Below are 14,743 nucleotides of genomic sequence, written 5' to 3' on the forward strand. Positions count from 1 at the left end.
TACCAGCCCATTGCCTAGCTGTCACCCATTTCCAAACTCCATGAAAAATGCATCCACTCTCAACTTCTTCACTACCTCCTAAAAAATCAACTTATTACACATACACAGCATGGCTTCAGACCTGATCAAAGCACTAACACTGCTCTAATATCCTTCAGCGATACTGTTAACAAAGCATGGGACTCTGGCAAACTTGTCTCCTCTCTGTTCCTCGATATTTCTAGGCTTTCAACCCTGTTCCACATCAGCTTTTTATTCAAAAGGTAAATGACCTTGGACTATCCCCTCCATCTACCAGATGGTTTACTAGCTATCTATCCAATAGACAGCAAGGCAGTTAAATGGCTAGACTCCATCTCCTCATTCCAGAATACTTCAACTGGAGATCCCAAGGCTCTCTACTTGGCCCCCACTTATTCAACATCTTTATTAATGACCTACATATCTCCATGCTACAGATATACTCATACAACATGCCAATGACTCAACAGTCATCTGCTCTTCCAACTGTATTTCTCATCTTTAACAAATCACTCAGGCTGCTTTCACATTCATTAAAAGCTGTCTTACTAACACTCAATTGCTACTCAACCCCTCTAAAACTAAACTTCTACTTTTCACCCCCAAAACTCTCTCCCTAAATAAAAGCCAATTTACTATTATCTCAAAGAACAACATCAAAATAGGACTTGTTCCCCATAACTTCTAGGTGTCATCATTGAACACCTCCAGTTCAACCACCGTATTCAAAATAGTATTAAGAAAACACACCAGAAACTAAGGCATTCTCTATCGGCACAAACATTTCCTAGACCGACCCACAAAACTCACTCTTGATACCGCCTACCTTCTCCCAACTCTCATATGGTGCTCTTGTTCTTACAAATTTACAAACTAACCTCAAAACTAAGCTTGAACCTTGCAACAATAAAGTTGCAAAATTTGCCACTAATGCAAAATACTCCACACATCACTGCATATCCCTTTGCTCTTTCAATTGGCTCAAACTTCCACAATATCTAACCTTCCTACAACTTAAAATGGCTCACAAGATCATTCATAAACCCTCATCCTGCCCAATTCTCAACATTATCTTCCATACCTACACACCCACTAGATCTCTTAAGTCAGAAAACAACCAACTTTTAGTTGAGCACCATCCCAAGTTATCTGCTAGACAAAGTCAATACTCTTGGTCCATAGCAAAAATCTGGAACAATCTCCCCTTAACTATCAGATCCAACCACGTACCTTCAGCCTTTAAACGCTCACTTAAGGAACACCTCTCTAAATTCTGGACCTGCTTCTGCTCAACCCCAGCTTGACAAGCTATATACAAAATAACTTGTCTACCTCTTATCAATCTTACACACAGTCTTCTCCTACTTGAGTTGACTCTTTTCCCACCTTCACTCTACAGTTCCATCTCCGCTTTCTTCTTTAATTCCTAACTCACCTTTAGAATTCTCTCAAATAAAACCTCTTCATGTACTTACCCACCTATTCCATGCTTCTTGGGTGTTCTTACAAGGAACTTTCCTGCACTTCCAAACATAGTATTCAATTCACTTTTGTACAAGTTGAATGTTTTTATCTTCCCTGCAAACCAGATTTGTAAGTCTGTATATATATATATATATATATATATATATATATATATATATATATATATTTTTTTTTTTTTTAAGACCAAACCGGTAATCATATATAAAATAAATAAATAATAAATACATAAACTTTTGCAGCTATTGTAATTCTTACTTGTTGGAGCTTTTCTCCCCGGGCCTTCACTGAAAATGGGTTCTCTTAGGCCCAGTGGACTTTCCTGGTAAACAAATGTCAAATAAATAAATAAACTACATTTGCTGGAGAAGACAGAGACCCTCAGACAGCATCACTCTTAACACTGAAGTCCCACAAGGATGTGTATTAAGGCCCTTGCTGTTCACACTGTTAACATGATTGTACAGCCAGGTACAATACAAACCACATCATCAAGTTTGCTGATGCACAACGGTGCCGGCCTCATCACTAACGATGATGAAACAGAGTATAGAGATGAGAAACAACTGATTACCTGGTGTGGAAATAACTTATCACTAAATGTGAAAAAGATAAAAAAGATAATTGTGGACTACAGGAAAATTTGCAAGGAACATTCTCCCCACACCGTCAATGGGGAAACAGTGGAAAGAGTGAGAAGCATGAAGTTTCTCGGAGTGTACATTGATGAGAACTTGTCTTGGAACACCAGTACAAATGCCATAGTCAAGAAAGCGCACCACAGATTGCTTTAAGAAGGCTAAGGAGAGTGAATCTCCCACTGATTCTTCTTACTACCTTCCACAGAGGTACTATAGAAAGCATCTTGATGAACAACCGCGTAGTACGATATGGAAGCTGCTCTACCTCTGAGCACAAATCCCTCCAGAGAGCAGTGAAGACAGTTACGAGGATCATCAAGACCACCTTACCACCTATCCATGACCTGTACTTATCCAGATGTCTCAGCAGGGCCAGAGGAATAATTAAAGACTGCACTCACCCTGCTTACATACTGTTCCTGCATCTATTGTATGGAAAATGATTCCAAAACGTACGTTGCAGAACTACGAGGTTCAGGAATAGCTTCTTCCCTAATGTCATCAGGCTTCTGAACTCTAGTAACCACTATACTCTATGATGGCCATCTGGGTCGGTAGAATCTGTAGAAGCTTGTCTCAAGTTGTGCATTAACCTGGTTACCAGTCTCATCTAATACTTATTTATTTATTGACATTTATTAACCGGGTTAGTCCGACTGGGTAGAGATCCCTTTTCAGAGGAGACCCAAGGACAAAAGCTCCATAAAACAGTTACATAAAATTTGAAATGGATACAGTAAAAACAAAATTATAACAATAACAAAGTACACAAAGAAGAAATTCTCAAGCATAAATCTAAAAACTGTACAATATTATACATCATTTTTTTTGTTAAATTTGTTATACAGGAAAGGTATGAATGAACACGAGTCAGAAAAGAGACAGAAATGTCAACAGTATGAGATATGAAGATAGTTAAAGAAAAAGGCTGAAGTGTGGGGGATAAGCAGAGAAGTAGTCTGTTAGGATGAGTATATACATTCATAGTAGATAGAATTTAAATGAAAGATTATAGTAGATAGGAATTAAGTGAGTGACTGTTGAGAGGAAGACTGACAGGTAGAGATAATAGTGGGTAGGAAGAGAAATATAAGGTAGGATTGGAAGATATGAATATATGATTATGCTGGGTCATTGCAAAGGCATAGCCATTCCATCTGGTAGGTAGCTTTTAAAGCAGTTTTGAAGGAGTTAGGAGTTACTGCAATATCCACCACGACTGTAACTTACAGGCCATCTAGGGCAGTAACAAGGCAGTAAATCTCTTCTTTCAGTGCAATACATGTTGCAAATTTGTAAATTAACCACCGTGCAATACTCTAAGGCCCACAGTGCAATAGTCTAAGGTCTACAGTGCAATACTCAAATGTCTCTTCTGTGCAAGGATCAATGCAGTGTTTTAACCAAGCACCTGTGCAATACTAAAGTCTCATGCAAGTAAGTGTTCACTTTGAAAAGTGTTAAAATGTGTTTCTAATTATGTGCAATATTACTCTGCCTACCTGTATGTCCGTGATGTCATAGCTAGGTGTTATATGTGAAAATATCTGTGAAAATAGTCTATATGTTGTCTGCACACCGAGTCCAGAGACACGGAATTTCGTTCAGTTTTTGCACTTGTGTGATTTCTGAATAATAATAAAGTTTACTTGACTTGACTTGATATCATAAGTCCTGTACTTGATGTCTGAGAGATATTATGCGATGTAGAGGCAGTGAAGTTACTTGGGTTGTAGTGTTCAGTTGCATTCCTATGAATTCTTGATCTTGTACAGGAGACAAGTTTGATTTTGTAAGATTTATAATGCCAAGAGAGTTGGAGATCTGAAGCAAGTAATCGGTGACTTGTAGCAGGTTTTGCCTTGTTGGGGAAGTAATGAGTTAATCATCTAGATAGGGAAACACCTGGAATCCTATTAGCCTCAGATGAGCTGCTATGACTGCCATCCACTTGGTAAACACCTGGGAGGCTATGGTGAGTCCAAATAGCAGTTCTCTGAACTGGTCGTGATTGGCTCCCAGCCTAAAGCACAGATGCCTCCTGGAATGCCTGTCTATTTTTTGATATGACAGTATGTGTTCTGGACATCTATGGAGTACATCCAATCATCCTTGCGGAGAAGTGGCAGAATGGACTGAAACATAACCATCCACAACTTTGACTTCTTGACATACTAATGTAGATTGCTTAGATCAAAAATTGGTCTTAGGTCCTCTGTTTTCTTTGGCACCAAAAAGAAGTGGGAGTAAGTTCCAAATCCTATTTGCCCAGTCGGGACCTTCTGGATGACTTTTTTTGTAGTAGTTTTAGAACTTCTTGTGTTGCATACTCCCTTTGACTGGGTGGCACATTGGGGAGTTTTCTCATGTGACCTGGATGTAGAAGGGAAAAGGGAATGTAATAACCTCTGGCCATTATACTTGGCACCCAAACATTGTTTGTAATATTTGTGCCGGCATCTAGGTGCAAGGATAGATGACCCCTGACTGCCTCCAGAGATGGACAGTTGGGCAGCGCTTTAAGAGTGCTAATGGGGCCTGTTGGGGACAGGTTCTCTGAAGCCCTGATTCTGTGGCCCTCCCCCACCTCTGGGGTGACACCTACCATTTGAAACCTTTCCCTTTGTCTCTGGAGGAAGCGTCTCCACCAGAGTCTTGGAAAGGCGCCTGAGACTTCCTGAACCAAGTTTTCTTCCCTCCTCACTGGTTGCTAGACAAAGTCCTCCAAGGGATGGAAAACTTAATGCTCACAGCAGACAGGGTCTTTCCTTCTGCTTGCTGCAGGTTAGCATAACGTTCACTGATGGCCCAAACAAGGAACTGCCATTGAAGGGAGCATTTACAAAGGACATCTTAAAGGGTTCCTCAAAGTCACAAAGCCTCATCGCGGCATGTCTCCTAATGGCTAAGCCAGGACCAGCTGCTCGAGAGGGTACCTTCCATAGTATGGGAGATCAGCCTCAATTAAGTATTACCAGTGGGAGATAAAGTAGCCAACTGGGGGGAAACCTTCTTGAGGTCTTCCTCCGACATGGTCTCAGCAATAGAACATGACAGCTCTTTGATCACATCTCTGTGTAAACAGGTGAAATGTGCCAGATAATTTAATGACTTTAGTGGAATGGTGGCTGAGGTGTAAATGTGTTTTCCAAATCTGTCCATCGCTCTGGACTCCCTGTTCAGTTGACGGACAGTAAAGCTTTGTCCAACTAGCTCCTTCTTTGTAACTGCTGCCACAACAATGACATAAACTGGAACATCCTTATTCCAGTGAGGTCTGTCTGTGGGTGAGCTAAGGAATCTGTCCAAGTGTTTGGAGACAGGCTTAACAGTGTCTGGTTCCTTCCAAGCCTGGTGGGAAACTAAATCAATAAGTTAATCAACCGGGGAGGGGCGGTCACCCAAGACGTAAACGGATCCACCCCAAAAGCCACCAAGAACACTGACTCTTCAGAAGAATGAGGGTGGGAAGACCAGCCACCTTTCTTCTTAAGGAGTTCCAGGATATCTCCAAAGGAGACGTCATTAGGTGGTGATCAGGAGGATCCTTCTTCCTCATCAAAGTTGGTGTCTTCAGTGAGGGACTCCATAGGAAAGTCTATGTGCCTCCTCTTGCATGTCTTCTTCCAAGGGATCTCCTCAGTGAGGTGTTTGGGGGAGGTATTGGAAGAAGGAAAAATTTCCTTGGGGAAAAATTTGTTGAAGCTCCTCTTGGTAGGTTGACCTATGGCAGGAAAGATGGATTTAGTTCTTGGACCCAATGAAGGATGGAGGAAAGATTTGGGATGCAACAGCACATTTCTCTGAGCATAGAGAAGGCCCTTTCTGCAACTTGGAAAGCTGACAGACCCAGAGAAACTCCCCCCTCCCCCTGGAACCGAAGCAGTTGGGGGAATCAGACCAAAGCTGTTAAAAAAAGGCCCCAAGGGGAAGGGATAGATCTGACAAAGTTGGAGCTGACACCATCTCCCAGACCCAATGGCAACCTTCGGATCAGAGACTCACGCTGATCCGAAGACAGCCAACATGGCTGGTCAGGGATATGTCGAGGAAGGGTATTTCCTCGGATCTGACTCTGATTTTCTTGGGTATCCAGGATCCTGCAGTTCCAAAACCATGGGTTAGATCAGAGAAGGCATCTGTAAGGAATGAGATGGTACACTCACTGATCCAAGAAGGGATGGCAAGACCCCCATCTGGATCTGAGCCTTGAGGAACAATCATCCTGTCCATATCGGCCTCTGTCAAGCTCCTAAAAGAGCTAGATGAAGCTGAGGAAGCTGGTTTGGATGATTTAGAAGGTGTCTGTAGGGTCTTAGGAGGAGGAGCCAGGGAAACTAGTTTCAATGTATGTTCCAGAGTACATCTCCTAGTGGTTGGATCAGATACTCTAGGATCCAGCGAACGGCTCCTAGTGATTGGGTCCAATACTTTAGGATCCAACATATAGGGTACTGGCAAAGGTGTAGTACTTGTGACTGTAGTTCCTGTCAGAGCAGAGGATGCCTGTGGATCCAACAGGGGTCTAGTTTTGCTCTGATCTCAAGTAGTTGGATGTGAAAGTTTGTCTCTTTTTAGGTGGCTCCAACAAGGCCCACAGGGAGGCTGACAGGGCTCGACATTTTGACTTTTTGGAACTGGAAGGCTTAGAAGGGGGGTTTGAGCCCCAGAAGAAGGTGATGAAGCTGGCAGCAGTCCCTTCAAAATAAGTCTGTTGCACTGATGTGACAATGCTAGCTGTTTAAATGAGGCACATACATCACAGTCCACATTCAGATGCCCTTGTCCTAAACAGTAGATGCACTTCTTGTGGGCATATGCCCACAAGAAGTGCATCTTTTGAAGACCACTTTTCTCAGACATTTTGGTAACAAACAAGCAAAAACAGTTAAACAAGTGCTGATATATGCATATATACACAGGATTTATGTTATATATTCAAACTTTCAAAATGTTGAATACCATATGTTCGAGACCATATGGTCGACATTTGAAAGTTTGAATATATAATAAAAGAAAAACATACCTTAATGGTGCGAGCAGGGGGGGCAAGCCCCCATACACCCCCCCACTTAAATATACCAACTCCAAGACCGCACTTCAGTATAGAAAAGGGAAATTCTCCCATTCTGCACCGTACGGTGCCATTAAAGTCAACCTTCGAACACTTGAAATGTCGATCGTTCGACATTTCCAGCATTCGTTTATTTGACATAGACCCTATACACACACACACACACACATATATATATATATATATATATATATATATATATATGGGTCTACCTGACATGGTCGACAGTTCATATGATCGACACTCATTTGGTCGACAGTTCATTTGGTCGACAAGCAGATTTGCCCCCTTCCCCAATGTTGTGCGACCCTGGAGTTGATATATATAGTTAGGGGGGTGTGGGGGGCACAGCCCCCCACCTAAAATGCTTGTCGATCAAATGAACTGTCGACCATGTCAGGTAGACCCATATATATATATATATATATATATACACACACACACACACACACACACACACACACACACACACACACACACACACACACACACACACAAGAAAAGGTTTTTAAATACCAGTTAATATTATGCAGAATTTTTTTTTTTTAAACAACAACAAGCATTACAAGGAGAAAGCCAAACAGATAGGCAGCAGTCCCAAACTCTTGTGATAAAACTGCACAAACAGAGACAGGATGTGACAGAAAAGGATTACAATATCAAGGAAACTTAGCTCTACATAGTTTAAATCTCAGTGGAAATTGGAAACCCAGGAAATCCGTGTCTGGTCACAATGGCGGTAAATGAGTATGGTGCATTATGGGAAGAGTGAGGAACTCGAGACTCGGATCAAAGTCTTGTAAATGTGGCTGAAATGGATCTGAGGTCAGATATCAAACTCATCAGTGAGGAAGAATGAAAAGGACAACAACAAATTAGGTTTTAAAAGGTGTTAGAACATCATTGTACCACAAAAATGTGGCCGAACATAGTGACTATCAGCTTTTAAAGCCATTAGTTTTACAGAAGGACACCTAATTTCTGCATGTTGTTACTTTGCCAAAATTAACTACTTTACTGTCTTTCAAAGGCTATGAAAGCTGGTAAAACACTCCATGTTCTATACTTTTTCTGTAGCTGGGAGTACATGGGGCATATAAAGCTGCTTGCACTGCAAAGAATTACATTCAGGTGAACATATATATATATATATATACACACACATATACAGTGTATATGTGTATGTTTATGTATGTATATATATATATATATATATATATATATATATATATATATATTATATATATATATATATATATGTGTGTGTGTGTGTGTGTGTGTGTGCGTGCGTGTGTGTGTGTGTACATGTACTCAGAGTCATGCAATTTATGGACTATATAGTTTTACATGTTAATATGTAGCTACTGATAATATCATCTGATGCACATTCTTTCCTGAAATTCACAAACTCCTGCCTCATAGAGACGAGACACTTACCTTCATGTTTCTGTTGTTTTCAGAATTTTCTGACAAATACCTAGATGTTAAAATGTAAGCTAGCTACAATTCTCAGCGGGATATGAACCGATCGTGTTCTGTTAATGTATCTCTTGCTGCACACACCCATTCCTTGCATACCTCTCAACCTTTCAGTGCAAGAAATCTGGACAAAGCCAGAAAAAAATGGGGGGACAAAGGCCCAAAAATTAGGGACAGATTTTAAATACTGCTCCTATAAACTTTAGAAAGTTGCTAGAGTGACAGATTTTACATTATTTATTTTCTGAAGGATATAAAGTCTAAAACTCAATGTCTGTCATTATTTAGCATTATTTAGTGACTTTAATCCTCAATGATTTGCCAGAAAAATCACAAATTTTATGAAGAACAGATCAAAAATAAGAGACAAAAATCTGGACATTCTATGAAAATCTGGACAGTTGAGAGATAAGATTTCAAGTGATTTCTAACAATGTTTGTGGAACTTTAGGGTGGCAAATGAGGAAAAAGCCCTGTATGAATACACAAATGATAGTCATGCCACAGTATACCCAAAGTGGTATTTCAAGTGGTTGGCAGACACAGGAAGAAAAAAAAGTACTGCAATATATATATATATATATATATATATATATATATATATATATATATATATATATATATATATATTTATACTTACCAACACATCTACACACATATATATTCATATTCTTATTATCCCTTTGAAATGAAAACCATCTCACCTATTCTTGTCTTCCTGCAAGGAAAATGGAACACGTCTCAGTCGACCAGATACAGATCCTTTGTTTACAGCTTCCCTCCATTCACTATAAGCTTTTTCTTTATTCACAATATAGTTGTATACTAGCAAACAGGAAGGCTGTGATGAATTGCTCTTAGCTTTCAGCTCCTTCAAAACAGTCATTGGATTGGTCAAGGCATTTGCTTTTAGAATATCTCCATCCTGAGTCAATACAAAGAGTGTTTCTGTAGGGAGGCAGTAATCAGAATCCATTATTTGCTTTCCTTTCTCCAGCAATAAGGTGGTGAGTACAACACCTGTCTCTGGGGCCACTAAGAGTATGCTCCCTTCCTGGCACATACATACTGACCTTATTGGGAAGTTGCCCTTCCATGATAGGTTTACCGTCTTTATACTAATCACACAAGAGTCTGTCTTGGTATAAAGACTGTATAGATAATTTACTCTCCATAGATCAATACCATATGTGGAGAAAGAGAAGAATTGTTCCTCTTCTCTCTCTGTGTATAGTTCCACTACAGGTTCACCAGTTCTCACTATATCCACTTCGTCAGCTGTCTCAAGATTCCATGTGCGGATTGTTTCATCTTCAGATGCAGAAAGCAGGAGAGGACCATAAGGATAGAGTGCCAAAGCTGTAACAGTGGCTGTGGAAGAAACACTGTATGTTAATTATTAGTATAATAACAATTTAGTTTCGTAAAGCATTTTTACCAGTTTACAAAGTACCAACATTCCAAAAATTTCAAAAGAAAGCATCTTTCATCACTAGAAATGTGATATGGAAATGAGGTGACAGAAAAGTATAGGTGTGCAGTTTACTCACCTTAACAATACAAAATAGGTCACAACTACAGTAGTAATTACAATATGAAATGTCAAGGATACCATACGTCTGGTCAGTCTTCAAAGCTTCAAGCGCCTCTCTCACAAGCTGTATGTCCACTCTTGGCATGGCAGCACATGCACATGGTAGTATATCATCCACTTATGGATGTGCCAAAATACAGAGATGTCTTGCCCAAAACGGGGAGGCTGAAGCCTAAATCTCTAAGTAAAGTCATGTCAAAAGATCAAAAAGGGGGAAGGATACCTCACTGTGCTCTACATTGCAACCCTTTTATGAAGTATGGGAAAATTATGTTATAAATTTATACAATGTTTATAGCAGGAAATCTTGTTCAAAAGAAACTGATTGTTGATAATTTTATCTATATGAAAGCTGATAAAGGGGGTGGATTTGTGATTATGCAAAAAGAAGACTATTTCACTGAGATGGAATGAAAGTTATGTACTCACCATAATGATAAATCTGTGTTCTCTTTTCTTTTTCATCTGGTTCAACACATGGGTAGTTGCATCTGTCCAAAACTGAGCTTTTACTTAAGAATGAGTTTGCTGACTGATCATCAAGAGTCAGTATATGAAAATATGAAATTATATATATATATATATATATATATATATATATATATATATGTGTGTGTGTGTGTGTGTGTATATATATATACATATACATATATATATATATATATATATATATATATATATATATATATATATATATATATAGGGTCTATATTAGAACACTTAAAATGTCAAGTGTTCTAATATTGACCTGTTTTCAGCGGTAACTTCGTTCTGCTCAACTTGGCTGCTAGGATGCTAGAAGCCCCTGGTATAAGTGTTGTTATTAGAAACTGGGTGGAAGATGTTGCCCATTGTCAGACTCTTATGGCTTCTTGGCAAACAGGATCCAGTTTGTTTGTTGATGTACAAAACTGCTAACATGTTGTCTGTGTGTATGGCAATCACATATTTGGGTAAGTGGCTCTGAGAGCCTGAAACGTAAGAATGACTGCCCTTAAGTCCATGACATTGATGTAAAATTTGGCCTCTAATGGAGACCACATTGCATGGACCATTCTCCCTTCAAAATCCCTCACCCATCCAGGAAGGGAGGCATTTGTGGTCATTGTGACTTTGGCTATTGGAGGAGAGAAATGTCTGCCCAGAGTGACTGAATTAGATGTTATCCACCATTGGATATGGTCCTTGCAGATCTGCGCAAGATGGATTTTGTGGTGGAGGAATGAACACTCTGGAACCACTGTACCGCTAATGTCCACTGTAAAACTATCATGTAGTAAATGGCTATGGGACCATCACTATGGAAGAAGTAATTTATCCTGTAAGTCTTAATATCAATCAAGCCTGGGGGTGTGGATGATTTATTACCTGCAGTCCAAGAGATTTGACTGATTTGATTCGCTATGAGGGAAGCTTTGCTATTTGAAGAACAGTGTCTATCTGGCAGCCTATGAATTCTATGAATTGAGTAGGATGTAATTTGCTGTTCTTTATGTTGATGGAAATACCCAGGGCAGACAATAGTTTTAGAAGGAATGACTGGAGTGTTACAAAGTAGATCCCTAGGGGTAGCAGTTAAAAGCCAGTTGTCTAGATATGAGAATAACTGGATCCCTTGAAGCCTGAGAAAGGCTGTTACTGCTGCCATTACCTTGGTGAACAACCAGGTAGGGCTATGGAAAGACCAAAAGGCATTGTTCTGAATTGGAAGTGATTGGCTCCCAGCTAGAAATGGAGAAATCTCCTTGATTATGTGATAGTAGGCATCTTGGAGATCAATTGTGCACTCTGTGTGTGGTCTACACTGCAGTAACTACTTGCTACAATGTAGCAAGCAGTTTGCTACAGTTTGAAAATATTTGTTTTAATCTAAAACATGAGTGCTGTAGCACTCTGTGCAGGCAGGGTATAAACTGTAGCAACTGTTTATTATATTTGTAGCAACCAGTTTGGTAGTGTTTAAAAAGATTTTTTTTAAAAACTAAAACAAGTACTGCTGTAGTACTTGGCAGGCAGGATATAACGTGTTGTAGTAAACAGTATGCTGAAGTTTAAAAGAAGATATTATTATTTTTAATAAAATAAGTTGAAGGAAGGTTGGGGCAGGGCACAGAAATGGGAACTGAATGGCTGGGACTGGGAAGAAGGGCATGTCATGCATCTTTTTTTTTTTTTTTTTTTTTGCAGATTAATGGAAGAGCTGGTGGTAGATCTAAATGTGTAAATACAAATAAACTGCACTTTGATCTATTAAATGCATTAAAGTATAATGGCTGCTGGGCAGAGTGCTATCTCTTGTTTATTCACTTCCCATAATTTCAGTCTTTATTTTTTCACTGTACTTCTTGCCACTGTTTACATTCCCCTCAGGAAGGAATGCTCATAACTCTCAATATTAATTGCTTGCACCTGCAGACAGCTCTCTTCAATGTAACAGTAGTTAGCAATGCATCTTTGTAAATTGCTCTCAGAGCAAAATGTAGAACTGCCTTCATATGCAGACTTCTTGACTCCCATTTAACATTTTTAATGTACAAAATAAGCCAACATCTTTGTATATGCAAGAAACTTTTTCATGGCTTTCATCATTTTGCCTTACTTTTTAAGTCAACTTACTTATAAAAACACTTGTTAATAGCTTATGCTAATGCCATTAATCTAGACATTCACCCTTGTAAAAATAAGTAAAAATATCTTAATTCTACATATAAGTATAATCAGTGCACTTTTACACCTCACCACCACCCTTGCAGCCCAAGATCACAGCATATTAATATTAAACTTGCTTTTGTCCAGCCTTTCTTCTCTCATCATAATGTAAAGCCTAAATTTCTTACAAGTAAAAAGTACTTGTTTACTTTAATATCTTTAACACATACAACAGTCACTGAAAAGATCCCCCACATTTAAAATACCCCTGACTACACAAAACTGCTTTACTATATACATATCATGCAGTTTATATCTTGAAATGTTTTATAAAAATACTAACAACAACAAAAGTTGTTTTACTTAGTTACTTTTTTATCGTTTAGTGCCCTTCTAAGCATTAATGACATACAGTGGGGTATATGCTTTACAGTCCACCTGTTAGTTTAACAAAAATGACAAAGGATTTTCACTTTCACTATGGTTTCTGTAAACTCTGGTATCCCCATTACTCTTTTCTTGGAAGTATGTACGCTAAATAATTCTGCTACCCCCCCATCTCTAAACTACAAGGTGTCTCCCTGGATGATTTTAAACACTCAGGACTCAAACAACAGAATTCACATGCAAGCTCTCTGCAAACCTGCCAAAACACTTTATAAATAAAGTGTGTATAAATGGTTTTCCCCTTTTAATTGGCTTTTCAATATACAATGTTATTTGAATAGTTATGTTTAATAAAATGTGTTTGTTACACTTGCAATCTGTGTAGTGTGCACTCACCACCCCCTCCTTCTTATTTTAATTAGGAATTGTACTTGCTGCAGTTTCTACTTGCAGCAGTTTCTGATTCCACTGTGCTTAGTTAAGGAGGAGTACCAAACACCCTTAAGATGAGCTTCTTTATAAACTATAAATGTACCCTGTACCTTACTACTATTCACTTAATACTTATTTGCTGCAGCCTCACTGATAGTTTTTTTCTGAATACGTATCTGCTGATTTTTGCTCCATGGGATGTCATTTATCCCTGTTTTACTCTTAGTTTTTATTCTTCTTCTTCCCTGTCACCCTTAACTCTGTTCTGATGCCTTCTCCCATGATGCTTTGGTCCATTCAATACTATCCTAGCTGGCACCATTTTTTTGTTCTATTTTCACTTTCACGTTGGTCTCTGTAAACTCTGGTCTCCCCTATTAGTCTTTTCCTGGGAGTGTGTACACCAAATAAGCAAGTTTTTTTATGTTTTTTTTTTATAATTGTACTATGTGATGGCTCTGTGTAAGCTTCTTATTTAACAAAATATTAAATCTTTGTTGTTAACTGTATGCACAGTATATTGTACATAGTACTGCAGCAGTAGCTTGGATTCAGTACACTGTTGCACTTTGTATTTTAGTTCAAGTTTCTACCTGAGGTATGCAATAGTTCTGAGAAGACATTTTATATTTCAGGATGTGAATACAATGTATTTTGACTGTAAACTGTTTTAGCTCTAATATGAACTATGTGTTAGATATTTGAAAGTATTTAATGTTACAGGATGTCAATTCAAGGCTTTTACTGCAGGAATACTATAATATGTGCAATGTTGTAGCTGTAACACATAATCTGTTGACTGGGAGGGGGATGAGGGAGTGCACACTACACAGATTGCAAGTGTAACAGACACATTATATTAAACACAACTATTAAAACCAAATAACATTGCATAATGAAAAATTGATTAAAAGGGAAAAAACATTCATCCACACTTTCTTATTTATAAAGCATTTTGGTGGGTTTGCAGACAGCTTGCAGGTG

The 14,743-nt window shown here is 38.8% G+C and overlaps 1 protein-coding gene across 2 annotated transcripts in view; it reads right to left on the minus strand.

Moving 5' to 3' along the window:
- WDR97 (WD repeat domain 97) overlaps positions 1-14,743 on the minus strand; it is a 2,414,280-nt gene that overhangs the window by 1,683,422 nt on the left and 716,115 nt on the right. For both annotated transcript variants that reach the window (XM_044067752.1, XM_044067751.1), the window contains exon 6: positions 9,402-10,068. In XM_044067752.1, coding sequence (XP_043923687.1) covers positions 9,402-10,068 — 667 coding nt within the window. The remainder of the gene's footprint in view (positions 1-9,401; positions 10,069-14,743) is intronic.

This window comes from Protopterus annectens, chromosome 3.part1 (assembly GCF_019279795.1).
Source record: "Protopterus annectens isolate FY-2018-M chromosome 3.part1, PAN1.0, whole genome shotgun sequence".
NCBI classification, from domain to species: domain Eukaryota; kingdom Metazoa; phylum Chordata; order Ceratodontiformes; family Protopteridae; genus Protopterus; species Protopterus annectens.